The sequence below is a fragment of the Etheostoma cragini genome, chromosome 9 (assembly GCF_013103735.1).
Source record: "Etheostoma cragini isolate CJK2018 chromosome 9, CSU_Ecrag_1.0, whole genome shotgun sequence".
Classification (NCBI taxonomy): Eukaryota; Metazoa; Chordata; class Actinopteri; order Perciformes; family Percidae; genus Etheostoma; species Etheostoma cragini.
The window spans coordinates 6,398,200-6,418,307 of record NC_048415.1 but is presented as its reverse complement, the minus strand read 5'-3'; the positions used below and the strand labels follow the sequence as shown (position 1 = coordinate 6,418,307).

General features: G+C 40.8%; 1 protein-coding gene across 2 annotated transcripts in view; it reads left to right on the top strand.

Annotated features, from left to right (window-relative positions):
* kank4 (KN motif and ankyrin repeat domains 4) overlaps nt 1-20,108 on the top strand; it is a 69,072-nt gene that overhangs the window by 35,368 nt on the left and 13,596 nt on the right. For both annotated transcript variants that reach the window (XM_034882380.1, XM_034882379.1), the window contains exons 2-4: nt 11,204-11,277; nt 11,859-15,377; nt 19,258-19,351. In XM_034882380.1, coding sequence (XP_034738271.1) covers nt 11,259-11,277; nt 11,859-15,377; nt 19,258-19,351 — 3,632 coding nt within the window. In that variant the 5' untranslated portion in view covers nt 11,204-11,258. The remainder of the gene's footprint in view (nt 1-11,203; nt 11,278-11,858; nt 15,378-19,257; nt 19,352-20,108) is intronic.

The following is a 20,108-nucleotide window of genomic DNA, read 5'->3' as shown; positions in this document are numbered from 1 at the left end:
AAACTAAGAATGGCAAGCCCAAACATTGATGTATTGCCAAATATGATTTAAGTGAAATGGTATGTTATGTTATATATCCACAAGCAAAACATTGGTCCCATTTAGGAATGATTACACATTACTGGTTCTGGATGAAGAATGAAAAATGTGAAATTTACAATATATAATAATTTTACAATTTTTTGTCCCTTCATATTTAGTTCATTTTGAGACAATACTTTTTTTTCCAGAAGACTTCAAGCTGTTGGATTTGGTGTTGCTTGAGAGCTGTGAGCTTTGCGAGTAAAAACGGTTCGTGGTTTTTGGTACTTGCACCCAATTTGTGTTGCGAGACTTGACATGAATCTCAAGCTGCCGGTGTTTTGAAACTGTAACAATAGTACACCAAATTATGTTACGGGACACAACTGGCATTTGAAATGTTTAATAACATGAGTGTATTCCTGTAGTATAATAAACAATTACATTAACTGCTATTCCCAGACTTGGGTAAATTAAAAACTTGCATGAAGTAACCTGGTTTGTGGTGAGTTGAAGGCCAGTTTTTCACCCCGCCTTTGAGCACGGCAGTTCAAAAGTGCTATACTCATTTCCCCCTTGAGAAATGGTCAAAAGATGTGACATACAAAGTAGTTCATGTCCATCCTCACCCAACTTTTAAGGAACTTTCTTTTAGGGACTTGCCTTTTGGTAAACCCTTTCAGGAGGTATTTCCCCACAGATCATGTGGTCATGTGAATCCCTCCGCCATGATCGAGAGGGTTAGTCTAATGCCTTCTGTTACTGTGGGTGCAGCACCAACCCACCATTTGATTTCATACTGCATCTTCACCATCTCAAGACAAAAGAGCTCCTTGAACTTTAGGCAGAAAGTCACTCCCAGGCGTTTGTTGAACAAGCACCTAGGAGATGGACAGACGTCTAACCTCGACCCAGAGAAGAGACAAGAGAGGAGTGAGACTCTAGCAGTCCTAAGGGTCTGAGGTGGGATCTGATCCCACCTGACAGGAGAAGGTTCATGTGATCGGCAAGAGGGAAGCTTAACCCTCTGGGCTGCATTACACCCTCTTTCAGTCTGCAGCTTTAGATGAAAGGATTTGAGCTGATTGTATGCAGTGTGTTGGACACCTAGGAAGAAGGGAGGATTCAGCCACGGATGTAAACATTGTCTCAGTTAGTGTTTGACAAAGGTTCTCTGTGCGAGAAAAAAAATCATGTCTTCTTTTATCAATTGAGCAAGAAGCATACTGAAATATCTTTACAAGTTTGTGTAGAAGGTACAACATAATAATTATTTTAATATTTAATGTGTATTTGATTCCACTATTCTGTGTATCCATATACAAGCAAAGTTACCATGCTGTACAGTCCTATGTGCTGTACAACACGTTTTCTGTCTGGGGTCTTGTTAGATCATCAGCATTACAATTTGACTCCACCACACACTCACAGACATCCCCACATATTCTGCTTTCCTTATTCGTATTAAGTCATTACAAACAGCATTATCAAAGTAAACAAAGTAATTTATGACACAGTTAAAGGGCAAATTAGCACTTAGGCTACCTTAGGAGTGTCAATTTCTCTTGCTTTAGTCTAGATTAAAATGAACCTTTCTTGGGAAACATCCATTCGGATTTATTTAGAGGCCTGGCATTGCTACAGCTATGCCATATATCCAGATGAATATTTCATGTGCTCTGTATATCTGCACTCACATGGAATGTGTGGAGGCTATATTTTACAGATGCTGCGTGCTTGCTCCTGAGCTGTTTTAGGGTGAATGTTTACTTTTAAAATGGGTTTCAGTTAGAGGGGAATTAACTGTGGTGGTCTGAGGGAGCTGTGCAGGAGCGAGATAAGAGATAGGACCCATTAGTCTGGGCAGTTAGCCTATTTAAAGGCTGTTAATTATTTACCTCATTTACACTACAGAGCCAGCTGGGCTAGCAAGGGTTTACTCATTAGATTAGACAATGGGGAAATTCACTTATTACAGCAGCAGTTTTATCACAATAAAAAACAAACTAACAAAATACAACAACAGGCAAACAACAGACAATATGCAAAAAGTACTGAACGAATGTAAAGACTGCTTTCTGTTATGGCGATGGACAGAGCTAACTAGGGGTTTACTCTTTAGATTTCTCTTTAAAGAGGATACCATACACTGGGGGTTGACTTCAAGTCCTCCAGTAATAATTAGACTGGTCCACGGTGGGAGTTCACTGTAGGGCAGGCCTTGTGCCCGCAGGCAAAATGCACATATACGCACACGTACCTCAGAAACACACTTGCGCGCGCACACCAGGAGATGCATGAATGAACACAGACCCTTACATAAAAAACGTTTGCACTAAAACACACAGGACTGCTATGCTTCATGTCTCCTTTCAGGTTATTTGCACTTCAGGAAATCTTGAGCTTTACACACACTCACGCACTATCAACATAAACGCAATCAGTTGTGGTTAATTACAGTGTGTGTGTGTGTTCTTTATTGAGCCCATTTATCTTATAGGGTATTTTTTTGTGGGCAGGTGGTTGCAACGGGCAGGCTGATGAATCCATCATAATAAGAAGGCAGGTAGTCTGAACAGCTAGATAGCCTCTATTCTTCTCTTTTTTTCTCTTCTCTTCGTAGAGCCATATCTTGCAACACCGCCACCCCTTTCCCACCCTCCCTCCTTTTTTTTTCTCTTTCTGCTGAGGTTTAAAGAAAGACAGGGTCAGTAGCACTCACAGGAATAGAAACAGGAGGGACAGGAGCTGAGTGGAGATCCATGGCAGGTTAGAGGCAAACCACCCAATGAGAGTTTACTCCCTTATTCTGACTCATTCTCCCATTTAATCTTGTTTGCTTGTATGTACTCGCCATTTTTGTTGTTGTTGAGTTTGCTGTCTTTATTTTTTATTTTTTCACAATTTTATCTGCCATAATTCATTTTGTTTATCTCACATTGCTCATCTTCCCTTCCTTTATTCTGCTACACCTCACCTCTCTCTTCTCTCACTCCCTCCCCAGTCTATTTTTGCAGGGTAGAACATAGGTCACATGTTTCTGCCTGGGATGTGTGACGAAGAGTGTGAAGAGAGAAACAAAGAGCGTGTATGTTAGTTTAAATGTGTACGTGTGCATGTCTGTGTGTGTATGTGTTTATGTAAGTAAGAGAGAGCGAGAGAGAGAGAAAATTAGTTGTTTTTCTGTCCGCAGAATTTTAGCGTACACAGCTTTGGCAGCTGACAATGCGGGAGTCATAAATGGGCAACATGCATGCATGTGTTTAGTCAGACATGTGTGCGTGTGTGCACACACACACACACACACACACAAGTATTGAGCTACTCATTCTGGCAATCAGCCAAATATTTTTTTTCTTTGGCAGTGTTTGAATATGCGTGTCCGATCTATGTTCTCCTACGTACACGTGTGTTTTTTCTGTGTGTGCAAGCAGAAGCCATGCTTCTGTCATCATGCGAAGATCAATAGTGTGTTAATTTAGAAGTGTTGATTTCTGGCTAGAGTTGTGGCCTGCCGGACACCAACAGAGTGTGAAGGCAGGCTCATTCAAACCAGGGGATGTGTGACTGTGAGGGGGAACAAATTGTGTGTGAATGCATGTTTGTGTGGGCTTCCATGCAAAAACATCTTATTTCACGTTTGCTCGACTGTGTTAGAATTTCTTGATTGCATGTGAGTGAGCGCTCTCTCTATTTTGGCTGTGTAAGTAGAAAGTTATAATTAATGAGCAGGGGGGACGCAGATTTAGTTATAACTCATGTTTCCTTGAGCGTGTGTTAATACATCAGGTAAAACGTGCTGATGGCCTATTGCACATTTCAATATTTTATACATGTTTGCTGTTTGTGAGTAGTTTTTGTTATAATGACTACAAGTAGATGTAATGTGACATGGCAACACTGTAAGTGATGTACTCCTCTGTGGCTACGTACAGCACACCTTCTCTGTCATATACTCTCTTCCTTTTGCTTTTTCCCACATTCCTTCCATCCTTTTTCACTTTTCTCACCACTTCCCATTAACCACATTTCCTGTTTTCTTTCTATCTTCCTCCTATCCCTTACTCTGCTACCCATCTCCAACTGTTTCTGATATTTTTTTAAATCTATTATCACCATACCTTTAACCCAATTTAACATCTGCTAATGTTAACATAGGAATAGTACGATAGCCCACATGCTAATTAGCGGTAGTAGTTACTTCACCACCCTAATTAACTTCCATGAGCGGACGTAGATGTAATGCTAACCCAGCTCCAGCTAGAAGGGGTTGGCTGTGTGCTCCAATGAATAATAGATGGTGTGTCACTTCCCTTATCGCTAACGAAAGCAGGCAGCTGCTCCTTGTGCTGGAATACCACTAGGGCCTGAGGAGAGCTGTCTGAAAAAAGGAAGAAGCTTTCATTCTGTGTAACGAGGGATCAACAATCAAGCGATAGGCTGATAAGAAAACAGTTGCAGGGAGGGCACGGTGTAAGGATTATCTGTCCTTTGACAGACGTGGCAGCAAAGAGGGACAGGAATGTCCCTTTTCATATATTTTTTGAGTATTTTTCCTGTTTAGGCTCCTCATTCATATGTAGTTTGGACAGTTAAAGTTCATATGATGTATACTTTGAGAATAGTGTGTGATGTAAATCTGACTGATTTTCAGTGGCTAATATAGCCTTGCTGAAAGGTTGAGCATCATTGTTCTTTCTATAGATGAACCATGGCTCACGGTGCAAAGTGATTCTTCTGGTGACATGTGATGGCCTTTTGTGAACATGGCGTGCACATAGAGGTCCAAATAAAAGGGCTCCACAATAAGACACGGTTCTCTTTACTCTGTATTGTGTGTCTGTGTATAGACGGAAGTGTTGACAAGGAAATAAAATCAGGGGATCAGTGTAGCCATAACATGCTGAAAAGGCAACAGAACTTTAATATTTGGGATCAGCTGATCTTTCAACAGGTCAACAGAAAGATAAACTGGCGGTCACCCTCCACATGCATCCTGTAGCCTCTTAGTCATTGTTCTGAATGTAAGTGGAATCTTTGGGCACTGTAGTGTTTGATATCCTTGCAACTAATTTCCTTATACAGAGGCAAAGGAAACTCATGAATGAACAATAGAAGGATAGACTAAAAAGACATCAAATTTGTGCCTTTTTTGTATAATTTATGGATTTGCCTTGAGCTTAGAAATACCATTTCTATTCAACAGTCAGAAACAGAACATACTGTTTGATGTTAGGTAAACTAAAGCAATGATTTTTCCACACACGGGTTACTCACAGGTCTCTTTTGGGCTCCACAAATAACTTTTAACCCGCAAAGGACTGGAGGTAACCATCTTTTTAGTTTGTTTGCCCACATTTGTTATATTATTGTACTGTAAACACAACTTTTGCATAAAATAACTACATTAAATGTCATGTCCCAATCTATTAAAGTATCCAGTGCAACCCATTATCTGAATGTGCAGTGAATTTCTGTGTTTCTCACGGAAAAGCAGTTTAACTGACCTGTAATAAAACAGTAGCCTACTCACTACAGCCTTGCGGGATGATTTAGCCACTGTTTAATGAAGCCCATTCACAGAAGTTTTCTCTCTCATTTTCTCTCCGGGGTTGATAGCCAGATGTTGTGTGGCACAAAGGGAACAATCTGGCCCCTTGTGAAAACAGACACTGCTGTACTGGATTAGACTAGACCATACTTGATTATAGGAGAACTGAAAAAAAGATGAGGTCTGGATGATGAACAAGAATGGGCTTGACAGGACGGGAGTAAAGAATAAACCCAATTTGGCCCAGAAAATGAATTATAATAGTAGAGCAGTATTGCAATGCAATATAAAATAGACAGTAATCATCATAGATTTGAGAAGGATGAACCAGACTTCTCAAATAGCTCTTGTAGAGCAGAAGGACTGATCGGTTTCTACAGACTCAGTAAGCACTGAGATATCAGATAAATGTCTCCTAGTTCAGATCTGGTTCAGCAATCAGAAACCTTCCATTTCCCATTTGTCTTGTCAATGAATTTTCTCCAATTGTTGCTCTGGAGCATCTTTGTGTTGTAGTGTGTCAATATGCAAGATTGTCATCCACACCTGCAACCCAGTAGATTGAACTCATTGCACCATCAGCAGTGTCTCTCACTCACACTTTGTGTCATAGGGAGTGTCTCTGTAATGGGTAACAAATGAGTACAAAATGGATTACAGATTTAATTTAACCTCCTGAAAAAAGTAACAGCTTTCATAATGTGATGTTAAATCTTTGATGCGAGACTTTTTACTGAACAGTCCCTTATTGTAAAAAACGTAGTTTAACAACAGCACCTAGAAAGGAACGTTACACAGCCATAACTGTCTCTAGTTTGCAGACATAAGCTAACATTGGTTACCATAAACTACTGGTCAAACCAGATCAAGTGAGTGTGTAGCAGCAACGTTTATTGATTATGAATTGTGAATGGTTATTTCTCTTTCAGAGGTTACATAGTCTTGCTACAAAAAGGTTTGAAAATAGCACAGGAAGGACAGTACTTTGTGTGCTTTTGAGCAGGTGTAATCCAGGACACCTAAATTGTGCATGCTACATGTGTTTATTTACTGATATACCCCCTTCCTCCCATTTAAAAAAAACAGTCAAATATATACCACACAAGCATTCCCTCCCGTAGTGCAAAGGCAGAAGTCTAGATCTTCCTGTGCAGAACAGTCACAGTTGGGGACCTGATTGGCTTTCAACAATAACTCTTCTAATTTGAATGGGGAAAACCTGCTTAGTAAAAGCTTATAAATCCTGCAAACTTGCTGGATTTAATTCCTTTCTGTACTGAAGAGAGCAAGAAAGAAACTGCTGTAAAAACGACTAGATTTAGTTTTTAATCCAGTAACTTTAATTTTAGAAATGTCCCCAAAAAGCTTTAAATGTTAATATGGTACCTTTCAACGCCCAGATTAGGTTGCAAAAGTAATCTTTGCACGTGGTGCCCTGTGAGATACCATCTTTTGCTGCTTTGTTAAAATTGAACTCCTGTTACATTGTGCTGCAGTAGGCATTTAACCAAAGTATTCACTACTTTGCATATGTGTATTTATCAGTTTTCCTGTTTTTGTCTGCACATGTGCGCTGGCTTGAATTTGCTTGTGGCTCTCTCAGGCTGAGTTGGCATATTAAGCTGGACAATCCTGCCTTCATTCTCAAGGTAGGACATGGGTAAACAGAGATAGCTGGTCCCATGTCAGGGCTGTGATAAAAACTTGGGACGTGTGTTATTGTTGGTTGCTATCCTCTGTTGTTGCTTTTTTTATGAGATAGAGTTTGAGACAGAACTTGACAGAATCAGAGCGGGAAGAGAGGGAAATATAACGGTAAAGCTGCTCTGCATGTCTAAGATATGAGTGTACAGCTGCCACTCCCATCTTTGCCTCTTTTTCATTTTCTCAGCCACTTTCTTTCTCCCAACCACCCACCTCCCGTCCCCTGCTTGCGCTCTTAAATCTTATTTCCCGTTGGCCTGTCTTCTATCGTAGCCTGCTCTGTCAGTGTATCAGAGTCAATCTCCAGAACATGCACTCCAATGTAATGACCCATGACATTCAATTATTGCGTTCCCCCCTTTTCTTGGTAGGTTGGGTCAGCAATTATCCACGTACATGTGTTTCTCTAGTGTGTAAAACTTAGAGAGGTATAATTAATTTTCACAGAAATAGCCATTTTCACCATCAACTGCTGTGCGTTTTAGACATTTTACATACAAACATTTGTGAGAATTAAATTTGATCTTAGGGTGTCTCATCCAAAATATTTTCAGAAACAAAACTTTGGTTAATGTTTTCACACTGATGATGACAAATGAAAACTACTGGCTGTCAGTATGAGCTTATTTACTGCACTCTCATTATTCCTGTCTTCCGGGCTTCACATTACCGATGTCGTCGCCTCTCAGCCAGCTGTCCCACATATTGGATTGGTGTTGAGAGATTGCTGCATGCCCTTTGAGGGATTATTAAGGGTAAGGGTTCAAAAACAGTGACCCAACCAGACATACACACACATACACCTTAAATATTGCAAGCAATGTAAGTGCGCACACACACACACAGAAACACTGAAAAAGGGAATGACTAAATAAGTGCACACACACAAAACACAGTTTTGGACACACATACATACCCCTGGCTTCCTCTTAGCCTTGTGTAGCCAGTGGCAAGTACTGTCAATTTGGATAAGGACAACCTTTATGAGCTTTTAGCTCAGAGTCATTATGATTGTAATCCAGTATGGATCATGCATCATCAAGCACTTCCAATATTGAAGTGCCTAACCTGAATAATCTAAAAATTACCATGCTTCACTAACACGGTCTACGTATAAATACTTTTGCAGTTGATGTTTAGAGACTGATATTATGGCTTTTCATTTATAGTAATCATCCATATTACCCTGCTGAAGCTCACCAAATAGCAAATAACATTATTGTTATGATGCTCGGAGACCTTTCATTAATCAAGCAAGCATTTACAGTGACTTTAATTAAAAGGGAAAACTTTTAAAATCCTCATAACTGCACTGTGGGGAAGGCCAGGTAGACTCTTTCCCTCTTTCCTAGCAGTTCTGTCAAGTCACTGATGGTTACTGTGGCATGTTTTTCACAGCATCATCTTTTCTGCCTCAACTCATTTCTTTCTGTCATACTTGTCTGCCAAACCGAAGCTTTCTTTCTTCATTTTTCTCCACCTTATCTCTATTCTATCCTCACTCCTCCCCCCTTTTAAGATCCCCTCTTTCTGTCCCTTCTCTATTCTCTCCCACTCTACTACCGCTGTCTCTCGGTTTCAGTAATGATCTAATTAAGGAGGGTTTTGTTGCCTGCCCACTGTGTATAATTGCCAGTGGGTTCTGCCTGTACTTCACTCAGCAATTATGAGCAGCATTCTTCTGCTCCCATATCTGCTAATTAAGCCTTAAGGACAGCAAGACGATTGTAGTCGCATTAAGCATCAGGAAGAGGCAGGAATGCCTGTGCTCTGCACTCTCCTCACTCCTGGGACATACAAGTAGTGGATTGAAGAATGGTTGCCATGGTTCCAATCACATGGTGGCAGATCCTGTACAAAGTCTGTCAGTCAATTGCTCAGTGTGTCTCTCTGTTTGTCTGCATGTATATCCGTACATCTGCAACAAACCCAACAATTCTGCCCCAGGTTATCAGCTCTTTTCATTATTAAGGTTTATTCTACGAAGATGGTACCAAGGCCAAATAGAGCTGGTGAAAGTTTGGGTTTAGGCCCCTGGGAGGACGGGCTGTCATTTTGATTGATTGCATTGCCAGCTCATGTAATGCTTACCTTGCAATTTGTCCCCACTCAGCACTGCTCAACACACAGCTTACTCTGTGGCCAGAACTATGCACTTACTCAAAACTAATATATATCAGCTAAGTACTGTGTTGTACAAGCACACAATCATATCTAAATATGTTACAATGGATGTTTTATTGCGTTATTGAGTGTGGGTGACTTTTAGAAATACCAGTAGGTACAGGGTCAGTTGAAAATATTTTTAGAAACTAGAAAATTGCATGAACTTCTATCAGAAAAAAGGCCAACTGATTTGTTGTGGTTGGGAGTCTGTATGCATTAGCCAATTTTCCAGTATGATAAACTTCTTAGAAAGATAGATACATAGATAGATACGTAGAAAGATACAATGTGGAGTTGAGTGGTCCCAATATTTTGAGAGATCAAAGCAGCCATTTAATATGGGAAAACTGCCTCTCTACAGTGCTTGCATATTCCCACTAGACCTATGGTATTTAAATTGTATCAACATAGGAAAGCAAACCTGCACTGTTGCTTTATTATAACTATTTGCATTAAGATAAAGCATCAGTTATAATATCTGCAATAACTTGTAACCCACGGGCATAATAAAATACAGTGCATGAAACCAATAAAAACTCCAGCTGTAGTGTCTACACCACCTATTAAAAATTGTGAAATGCTAATTTGCACCTCCCATGATGAAGTTTGAGCTCCAGCATGTATTAAACCAGGGCTTCAGGCACTCAACATAAGCCAGTGACACAAATTTGCATGGAAATTTCATGAATAATGTGTGCCTATTTACTAAATAGCCTTAAAGTTGATATTTGTCAATAAGGGATCAAGTGTTCATTTAATGTGGATTTCAGCAGTAGGGGCTCACTCAAATCTAGCGGAATTGCCTGAATTTTATTATAAGTATTGGATATTTATAAGAAAGCTTTACATGGGCCCCCTATCTGGGGACTCCCTTTGTGAATTGTTTTCCATCTTCCTTAGCTCTACTCTTCAGTAAGCACATTGTAAAAAGCTAAATGGGCAAGTGGCTCTGGTTTCTTGGCTTCTCCCAGTGGAACAAATGAGGCAAAGTGGCTCCAAATGGAACGTGTCCTTCTGTGGGCCTGTCCAGGGTTTTGTGGACTTTAAATGGCAAATTAAAAGGCAAATGAATTTAAGTTAATGAACACAATGGCGCTGCTTTTCCCCTCATTGTGCTATTCATATTAGCTGTTGCTTGACATAACTTCATAAAGTTGTCTTTAGTAAAGTAGCTGCAACTGCACAATAATTAACTGCATACTTTTTTTGTACATTTATTGTCATAGCTGTATAAAAGTCTAATAATTGCCTTTTCTCACCCTATTATAACCATCTGGACTGTTAGCAGTGCTGCCCCGCTGAAGACTCAAATTATAAAAAGGAAACCATTAGTCATAAAATATATTTTCTTTTTTTAATTATGCACATTTGACATAATGTTCAGTTTATCTTAATACTGTTGCAGATTAGTTTTGACATGAATCTGCATGAATCTTTTGTATCATTTCTTTCCTGGCAATCAAGCAAAAGTAGGGTCTTACGTAACTTAATGCATATCTTATCTCAGAGAGTAAAATATTTCTCTCTTGTGTGAGTCAATCATTTTGTCTTATTTCAGTTGCTGTAATATAGGAAACCTTCAGGCTGTTTCAGGCTGAACAGGACAAGACACCGTTTTCCGTCTTTCATTTGATTTTACAGATCCGTCATTGCCTTGTAAAATTTAGACACAGCAGAATGTGGAATTCTGTGCAGTTCAGATGACAATGATGCATAATATTTAAGTATCTCACACAGATCTCTCATTTCTGTTTCACATAGGCTGCCAGCTTCAACTGTAGCAAACACAAGTCGATGACTGAGAACTCCGCGTCCCATGATGGACAAGAAAAGTGGTGAGGGTCACTAAACGTGCATTTAAGCAAACAAATTTGTTACACACACATTTCTTATATTCCTAACTGTAAGAACATTAATTAGTCATGTAGAATCAGACTTTTGTTACAACATCTTACATCAATGGTTAAACATTTAAATTACTGTTCCTAATGTGGCAAAAAGCAATGAAGGGTTTATTTCCTTCAGGTGATAACCGCCCCGTCTAATACTGTATTCATAAGTTGATACAGCATGAGCATCATTTTGCATGCTGATTAGTTTGTTTTGTTGCAATCACTGCATGATAATTACTTCCCAGTAAGTGATATTGTTTTACATAATGAAGCAACATGTGTGCAACACAGTACATCCTGTCTGTACAAATGGGCAAAAATGAAGATGAAAATAATAATAATAATAATAATGGTGATGATTTTGTGTGATTTGGTTCATGTTCATTTTTTCAAGCAATTGCACATGTAATTGCAATTTAGTTATATCATTTCAGTGATTATCATTATTGTCATAATTATTTGTAGTAGTGGGAGAAGAATCATTGATTGATTGATTGATTGATTCTCATTTTGAATCCTTACAGCCAATGGCTTTCAGACTAAGGCCAGTGAGGGCAGTGTTCAGAGGAAGCAGCTGCCCTACTCAGTGGAAACTCCCTATGGCTTCCACCTGGACCTGGACTTCCTCAAGTATGTTGACGACATTGAAAAAGGCAACACTATTAAAAGGGTCCACATTCAGCGCAGGGTCAAGGGCCCAGCCAAATTCAGCACACTTCCCAGAAATTTCAGCCTTCCTGGGCATGGGGTCAGGCCTGCCCCTAAGGACAGCACATGGTCTGGGACGTCCACCCTTGGGCCCAAGCCTAAATCACGGGTGACAGAGGTCCAACAGATCTTCGACTTCAGGGCAAGTGAAGGGGGAACTTCCAGCCAGAGCAGCAGGGGGACAACCAGTCAGGTAGCTGGCTACATTTCAGCAAAGCCAAGAGATGAAGTAGGAGCTGGGGCTCGGGTTGATGAAGAGAACACTGTAGAGATTCAAAGTCGTCCGAACCTGCTCCGAGCATCAAGCATGCCCATTACCCTACAGCAGCGTAAAGGTTCTGATTCAAGCAGTCCAGACCGTACCGTGGGAACACCGGAGAGTGGCTCAACAGAGAACGTCTTCCGTCCTTCACCGGACATAACAGAGAGACGATGTGTTCCTCAGGATCGGACAGGTCTTCACCAGCAGATCACAGTGGCACTTAAGCGGGTCAGGGAGTTGGAAGAGCAGGTCAAAACTATTCCAGAACTAAAGGCACAGATCTGCTCACTGAGAAAGGAGAGGGAGAAGCTACTGCTTCAGCTACAGGCCCAAGCCCAGGACCAGGTTTCCACATTTTCCTCTACAATAGCACCGTATTCTGATTCCGGGACATTCACTCAGCCACAAGGTCACAGACCAACAGAAGGGCTCAACTTAACTTTGATGAATCAACCCACTGGAGGTTTAGAAGCTTCAGAGCGAGTGCCAACAAAGCTGGGAACAGGGAAAGAGAAACAAGGTGTTACAGAGAAAAGTAAGGAGTTACAAAAAGAGAAGGAGATAAATCAGGAATCTTTGAAGAGTTCCTCAGCACATGGAGAAATGGGTTGCTTGTCAGATCAAGAATTGGTGAGACAAACACAGCTGTCAGAAAAATCAGATAAACAAAAAGAAAGTCCACTGGAGCAAGCAGTGCAAAAGCTATCACGGGACATTGCAGGACCAGAATTAACATCACTTAGGGTGGCTTTAAAAGATGCAGAGACTTGCAGTATTCAAGATGGTGATGCAACAAAAGAACAAAAACTTGAGGGCCCAGACAGTAGTCAGAATCTGCAGGAGAAGCTACTCATACTGGAGGCTAAACTTACTCAAGCTACCCAAGACCTGGAGAGAACTAATACTCTTTTGAAAGAACAAATAGATAAGAATAAGGAAAAAGAGGAGCAAATCCTACAACTGAGTGATGGAGTGAGAGTGGAGGTGTATACACCAGAAGCACACAGCAGGCCAAGAAGAGAGAGTATTGATACAGGGACAGAGACGGAGAAAGTAGATTTAGCAAACCGAGAGACTGAGACAGAACCACCTAGGACAATAGATCAGGCAACAGATACAGATAGAATCTGTATTGAAGTGTATGGAAATACAGACCAAGGAGCAGAGACTGATAAAGTTGACACAAACAAACAGGTGACAGAGGGGGAGGCAGAAGTAACTGCTGTGAGCCCACCAAGAGCCAGAGCCAACAGCATGGAACGTGGCACAGTAACAGAGAGGATCGCAACATTGGATCAGATGACCGAGACACCTGTTGCAGAAAGGGTAAACCAAGTCACAGAAACAGAGGGAGAGACATCAACCGACCATCCGCAGAGACCGAGGGCCAGCAGTGTAGACCGTGGGACGGTGACAGAGAGAGTGGACACTGTGAACAGGGTGACAGAGACAGTGGAAGCACAGAGGACAGACCAGCAGACTGAGACAGAAATAGAAAGACGAGAGGATAACAATCCAGTCAGAGGTGCAGAAGCGAGAGAAAGTGCGGGCAGTGAAGGAGTAGAGGATGTTGGTACTGTGATCAATGAAAGAGTGGAAGATAAGGAAGCAAATGAAAGACTTCAAAGAGATAATGGAGACAGTGAAAGTGTGGTTGTAAAAGTTGTCACAGAGAGTTCACTTACTGCTTTAGAAAGCAGGGTTGAACAAACTGTAGTTTCAGATATTGTAAGCCAGGATGAAGGTGGTACCAGTTTACTTGTTGCAGAAGAAGAACATACAGAATCTGACATTGTAACAGTCACAGCACAGAATGACTCAGAAATAAAAGAAATTGAACCCCCAAAGAGTGAATTAACAAAACTTGTTGAAACACAGCAATTTGCACTCGAGACTGTCGAGAAGAAACAAACAGCTGAAGTTATGATAGTTGGTACAACAATCAAAGAAACTGTGGTCAGTGATACAGTTGTAGTAGTAGTAGCAGCAGCAGCAGAGAATGCAGCTGTGAAGACAGTCGCTCCTGTGCGACCCTCAAGAGGCCGGAAGGTCTCAGCAGAGCAGGTCCAGCCAATACATCCTCAACTTCAGGCTGCACCTGTACGGCCTTGTAGGAGATCCAGTGAAACTCAACCCGAGCCATCCCAGCAACAGACAAAAACCCAGCCCCGGGTGCAAGTAGAGGATACCCCTCAGCTCCCCTCAACACAGCTCTCTGATTCACAGTTAAAACACAAAGCCCCATCTCCGTCTCAGGTTGAGGGCCACACCCTAGCAAAAAGGCCTCCGGGGGAGTCTAGTGAGAAACAATCTCAATCACAACCTCAGACTGAGACCCAAGCCTCGCTTCCAAGCCCCGGTGTAGTCCAAACCCGTCCCAAATTAATTAAAGCACAGTCTCAATCCACTGCAACTCGACGGGATTCCAAAGAGCTTAAAGCACCACAGAGGGGGTCTAGTGTATCACAACCGCCTAGTCGTGGATCAGGAGAAGGCCAGACTCGCCATGCTCGCCAGGGGTCATGTGACCCCCAGCCTCAGTCTCAGGGCTCTCGTAGAAGCTCCAGTGAGACTCAGCGCCTTCAGAAAGATGCCAGCGAGACACAATCACTGCGCAGAGGCTCCAGCGAGACAAACCAACGTCGTGGTTCAAGTGAAGCCCAGTCCTCACGTCGGGACGCTGGCGAGGCACAGCTTCCACGCAGAGGCTCCAGTGAGTCACCAACATCGCCTGCAGCTTTGGGCCAAGTTGTAACCCGGTTAACAGGGCTTCTGGGTGAGCAGTGGGCCCAGCTGGGGAGCAGTTCTGGAACTCAACAGATGGCCAGCCAGCAGGAAAGCCCCAGCACACAGAAACAGACGGCAGGGAAAAGAGCAGAGGCAGGCAAAGGAGCATCGGCCAAACCTGTAGGGAAGGCAGTCCCTGCAGCAACAACAGGGAAACCAGCAGGGAAGCCTGGTCCTTCCAAAATGAGCTCTATTCAAAGTCAGCTAGTTAGCTCCCTCAGTGTCCTCTCTGCTTTCTACTCACCAGGCCAGAAAGCTGCTGCTGCCAGCAAACAACAAGAACAAGGTAGGCCTGTGGTTCAGTTAGTATCCCGTGGTTTATACTGCATACACATTTGTTTGCCTTGCTTGTTTATAATCAACTCAATGAACTGAATCCATTGCACTTCCATATCCTTTCACAGTTTGTACTCTCCATGCCACTTAATTACGTTATGTTCTTTCTGATATCTGCCAAGACGCCTCATGATTAATGTGTATGTGTATAACTCAGTAGCCTTGGATATTAATTTCCCATCCTTCTCTCCCTCGAACAAAAAGGCCAACAGGAGCAGCCAAACATTGACAAAATGATTTGACAGATGTCTGCAGTGTCACTTGTGTAGAGTTCAGGTAGAACACTTAGCCCTGCATACTAGCACACTTCTCAGCTGATGTAAGGTAGAATCAAACTGACAACAAGGTGGTATTTACAGCAAGCTTGTCTGCTTCTTAGTGACTGTAGTTTTCTTTTCACTGCAACCTGACACCACACCAGTCCTGTTTTATTATTTACAAAACTCTACTGATGTGCTCTCAAAGCATTTCTTTTGGTGCTTGTATTAGTAGTACTATGTCAACACAAGGATTATTGTGTTTGGGTAGGAATTTAAGCTGTTGCTTGAATTCTTTTTAGCATTTATCCTTGGAAATAATTTGTGTCTTTCTGTAGAGCACATACTTTTTAGCCATTTGTATCCCAACTTATTGTTACAAGTTTTCCTGATTGATTGATTGATTGATTGTTGAGCCATAATACAGCAGATCACAAAACACACTGACCTCTGTCACTAGACAAGTTTCACTCTGCATAAGTCAGGGGTTAGCGTTAGTCACAAACAAACCACTTAAAGCAACAATAGAGAACTTTTTCTAATTCGTCCCCCTACAGGTTGGAAGCTGAATTGTCCCATTATGTGGTTATAGCTGGTAGAGAGCCGCAAAGCAAATGCAGAAGTGCCGTTCACCATGTTACAAGTTGATGAACTACTGAAAAGATTTTGGAAACATTATTTTAAGTTACAAAAAGTTCTGTAGTATTGCTTTAAAACATTTAATTTCCCTATAATAGCTGTTACTCTTCTGGGTACTTAATTCGCAGATACTTTGCCAGTAGTCTAATGACTGAGTGATATGGAATACGTGATTAGGTTTCATATCTACCCGCTAATATTGTTTTAAGTGGACTACATGGAATGAAAATTGAATTTTTTATATTTTTGTCAATGTACTCTGCTGTATGATCCTCTTCTGAAGCTCCTCTTATCCATAAATTAGTTATTTGCACAACCTGTTTCTCTGTAGTTTATCATCTACAATACATGTATAACATTCTTGCTGTCTGGAGTTTGTACCTTCATGGCTGAAAGCACTTAATTGGACAACGCTTTGGATAAAAGCTTCAGCTAAATGACACGTAATGTAATAAGATAAACAATTACAAGCCTTCTTTTATATGTATACCTGCTTTGAATTACAGCAACATAAGTTGAAGTAATATCATTAATCTGGAAGAACACTGCAAACCACATCATAATATTATGCTTTTGGCCATGATTGGGGCAGCACAATACAGACTGTTATTAGATACTGTAACTATTGGCTGTCATGTCCAAGGGTGGACAAACACATGTTACAAAGCACTGTTGAAATGGTATTTACTTATCTCCATCAAATACATATTTCTTGCTTCACAGACAGACAGACTCATACAGAGAAGAACACACATTTGTGAAGAAGCACTTAAAGTACACAGTCAAATGAACATTTAGGCACACATCAGACAAATGATACATTTCTTCCCTCCCTTCATGTCTCAGTGCTCCGTTTCTGGCCCAGGAGCTGAAGTACAGAATCCCTCTGCTATCACACATATTTTATGTTCAGAGTTCATTTTAACTTAAGTGTTGTGAGTACAGTATACAAGAGTGGTTTTAAGTGATTTGTGTGAGTGTACATGTCTTGATATACTGTATATGTGTGCTTAGATTGTCACAGCTTCTCTGCGGTTGCTCTCTACATCTTTGACATCTGAGATTCCTAGCCTGACTTCTTTAAATTACATCAATGTTTTACTTCTACAAAGATTGGAAACAGATACCCTTACTGTTGCGTTGAAAACTCTAACTCATCCCAGTCAGCAGGGACTAGAGATTTGTATGGATGAGTGATATATCTCAGTGTCTTTGACATAGTGAGGGAAGGTTAAATTATACTGATCTTTAATTCATTTGAAGATGGTAAGAGGATGAATTAAAATGCCAAATATGTTTTTAAATCCCCCTCGCCCTGCTGCTATCTCCTGAGAGATACTGAATCTAAAAGCATTGTTCTTCTTAGATAGTGGCCGCTGGGATCTTTTTTAGCAGGCGGTTTCTGACTTAGAGTCACATTCTTATGTACAAAACATTACAGAGCCTTTGCACCATGTCTTGCAGTCAGGCACAGCTAAGACAGCCATAACCTTGGCTTAGCGTCAAGAGGAGTCAGCAAAGAAGCCGATGCAGCATCAATTAAAGCCCAGTTACATCCATAAGTGACAATGTCAAAGTTGTATGTTGTCATTACAGCATATAATCTTGAACCGTGTTTATCACCCTGGAAATACTTTAGGAGATCCTGAACTTTTACATAACTGCAAAAGTCCGTTGATCTGTCGAAGTTTTTTTCAAGTTATTCAGTTCTTCAGACTGAATTGCCAGCTTGTGAAACCCTTAAAAACCTAATGAGCTTACAGTAAAAGTTACATTAAGGAAAAGTTATTTTTCCTGACAGTGTGGTACTGTTTGGTACATTGGTTCAATTATTGTCTTTGCATGGAGCATACAGGTGTGGCTCTCATGTCCCCTTACTCTGCCAACTCAGGGATTTCACACTATGTGATGAGCTGTATTTTTCTTGTAATTGCATCCAGAAGTTCTGTAGCATCAAAATGTTCACATACATTCACACATTTCTGGTTTCAGTGTGTCCTTCAGTGTATCAGACAGAAAAACTGTATGCACTTGCACAAAGAAACAAAGCCAACCATGTGCAAACCATTATCGTCTGTGGTCGCTCATGAGCTAGCAATACCAGTTTGATGTATTGCTTTTACTGCGCCTTTAGACCTTTGACTTACTTTAGTAAGTAAGCTCAGTTACTCTGTTGATTTGATTGTTTTTGCTGGAAACAAATGTTGGAGAAAAATAGACTGCTACTTCAGAAATCTTTCTTCTATGTTCAAAAGTATATAAATAATTTATTTTCAAGGAAATGTATATGACTCTCTGAGGGACTTGTAGTTGAATTGACAGAAAATTCATTAACAGTGGCTTCACTTTTGAAGGCAGGTAGACATTTTCCAAAGGCTGTCCAATTACAGAGCTTCTCATACTGTTATATAGATAGGTGACAAAGAAGTCAAAATCTCTTGTACATTTTCAATTGGGTTTACAATAAATCAGGTAAAGATCATACTTATCATAACACTCAGTGACCCCTGGGGGCCCTTTCTCTACTCATTTATTCAATCTTTTCTTAAATGTGTTCCTCATTGTATTCATGTGCTCACCAACATCAAGTATAGTTAAAGTGAAATCATGCAACTATGACTAATAAACTCAGTTTTATACTGCAGTTGCATAACTCAGACTCAGTCAGTCAGTCAATTAACAAACGGGGTGGCAGAGCTTAAATGGTCATATGAGCCACTGACAAACCTACTATAGTAAAAACCTACTGTGACTCTGTTTTGGTATGAGAATGTGTTAGGAGTGATACAGAATTTGAAATTGTCTAGCATCATGCATACACACAGACAACCCACAAACTCAAATTCCACAAAGGCTTTATGAATATTTCCCAACCTCCCCTTTTCTTTTTCATTACTCCCTCTCTCTCTCTCTCTCTGTCCTCCTTTTCACCAGGTCTCAAATCTATTATGAAGAAAAATGGTGTTGCTGACAAGCAGGGGAACAAGGGAGCCAAGAAAAACCTGAAGTTTGTTGGGGTGAATGGAGGGTAAAATCTTTTTTTGTTTTAATCAGCATCCAATCTCTATGTGATTGATATCTTTGTGTGGGCTGCAGAGTGGTTTTTGTGCATTTCTATTTGTGTCTCCATAAATGTTTTCTACCAGATAATTAACCCTCAGGTATACTTTGTTTAATGCTTTCATTAAGTGCAGAATAATTGAATGCTATTTTCTATTTGATCCTGATTTAATTTTTTAAAAATCTTCAAAAACAGGGATTACATATCTTCAATGTTCACAGTATTCCGGTTTAATGTGACACATTCTGCAAAGTGGCTTCAGTTGGATCAGTCAGTTAACCCGAAAATATCTCCAGTTAATCCTTAGAGGTAAAGCATGCCAAATTATAACTGGATTTGCACCAGTTTGGATTTTCAAGCAGCATTGTTGTCCGTCCTAGTCTTTCCTACTATCTGTCTCAAGACCAAATCCAGTACTATTACAAATAAGTTGCAAGCGCAGTTTTTCGAGTTTGAACACAGCAATTGTAAACTGAAGTCCAGCTGTGTCTCACACATCTGCTTCTTGCTGTTAATAGTCAATCCTCACTTGTAGACACACTTCCCTCAATTTGACCTCACCGCTGCTTCTGGGAGTGTGAATGTGTGTGTGTATGAATTTGTTCTACATTTTGTGATACATGTGTGTGCATATTTCAGTATTGATCATACCTCAGTGCTTTGTGCAAAGCAGTGTGCTTAGGTCAGCATTTGCTAGACGCAGTGTGTATGTCTGGTTGTGTGT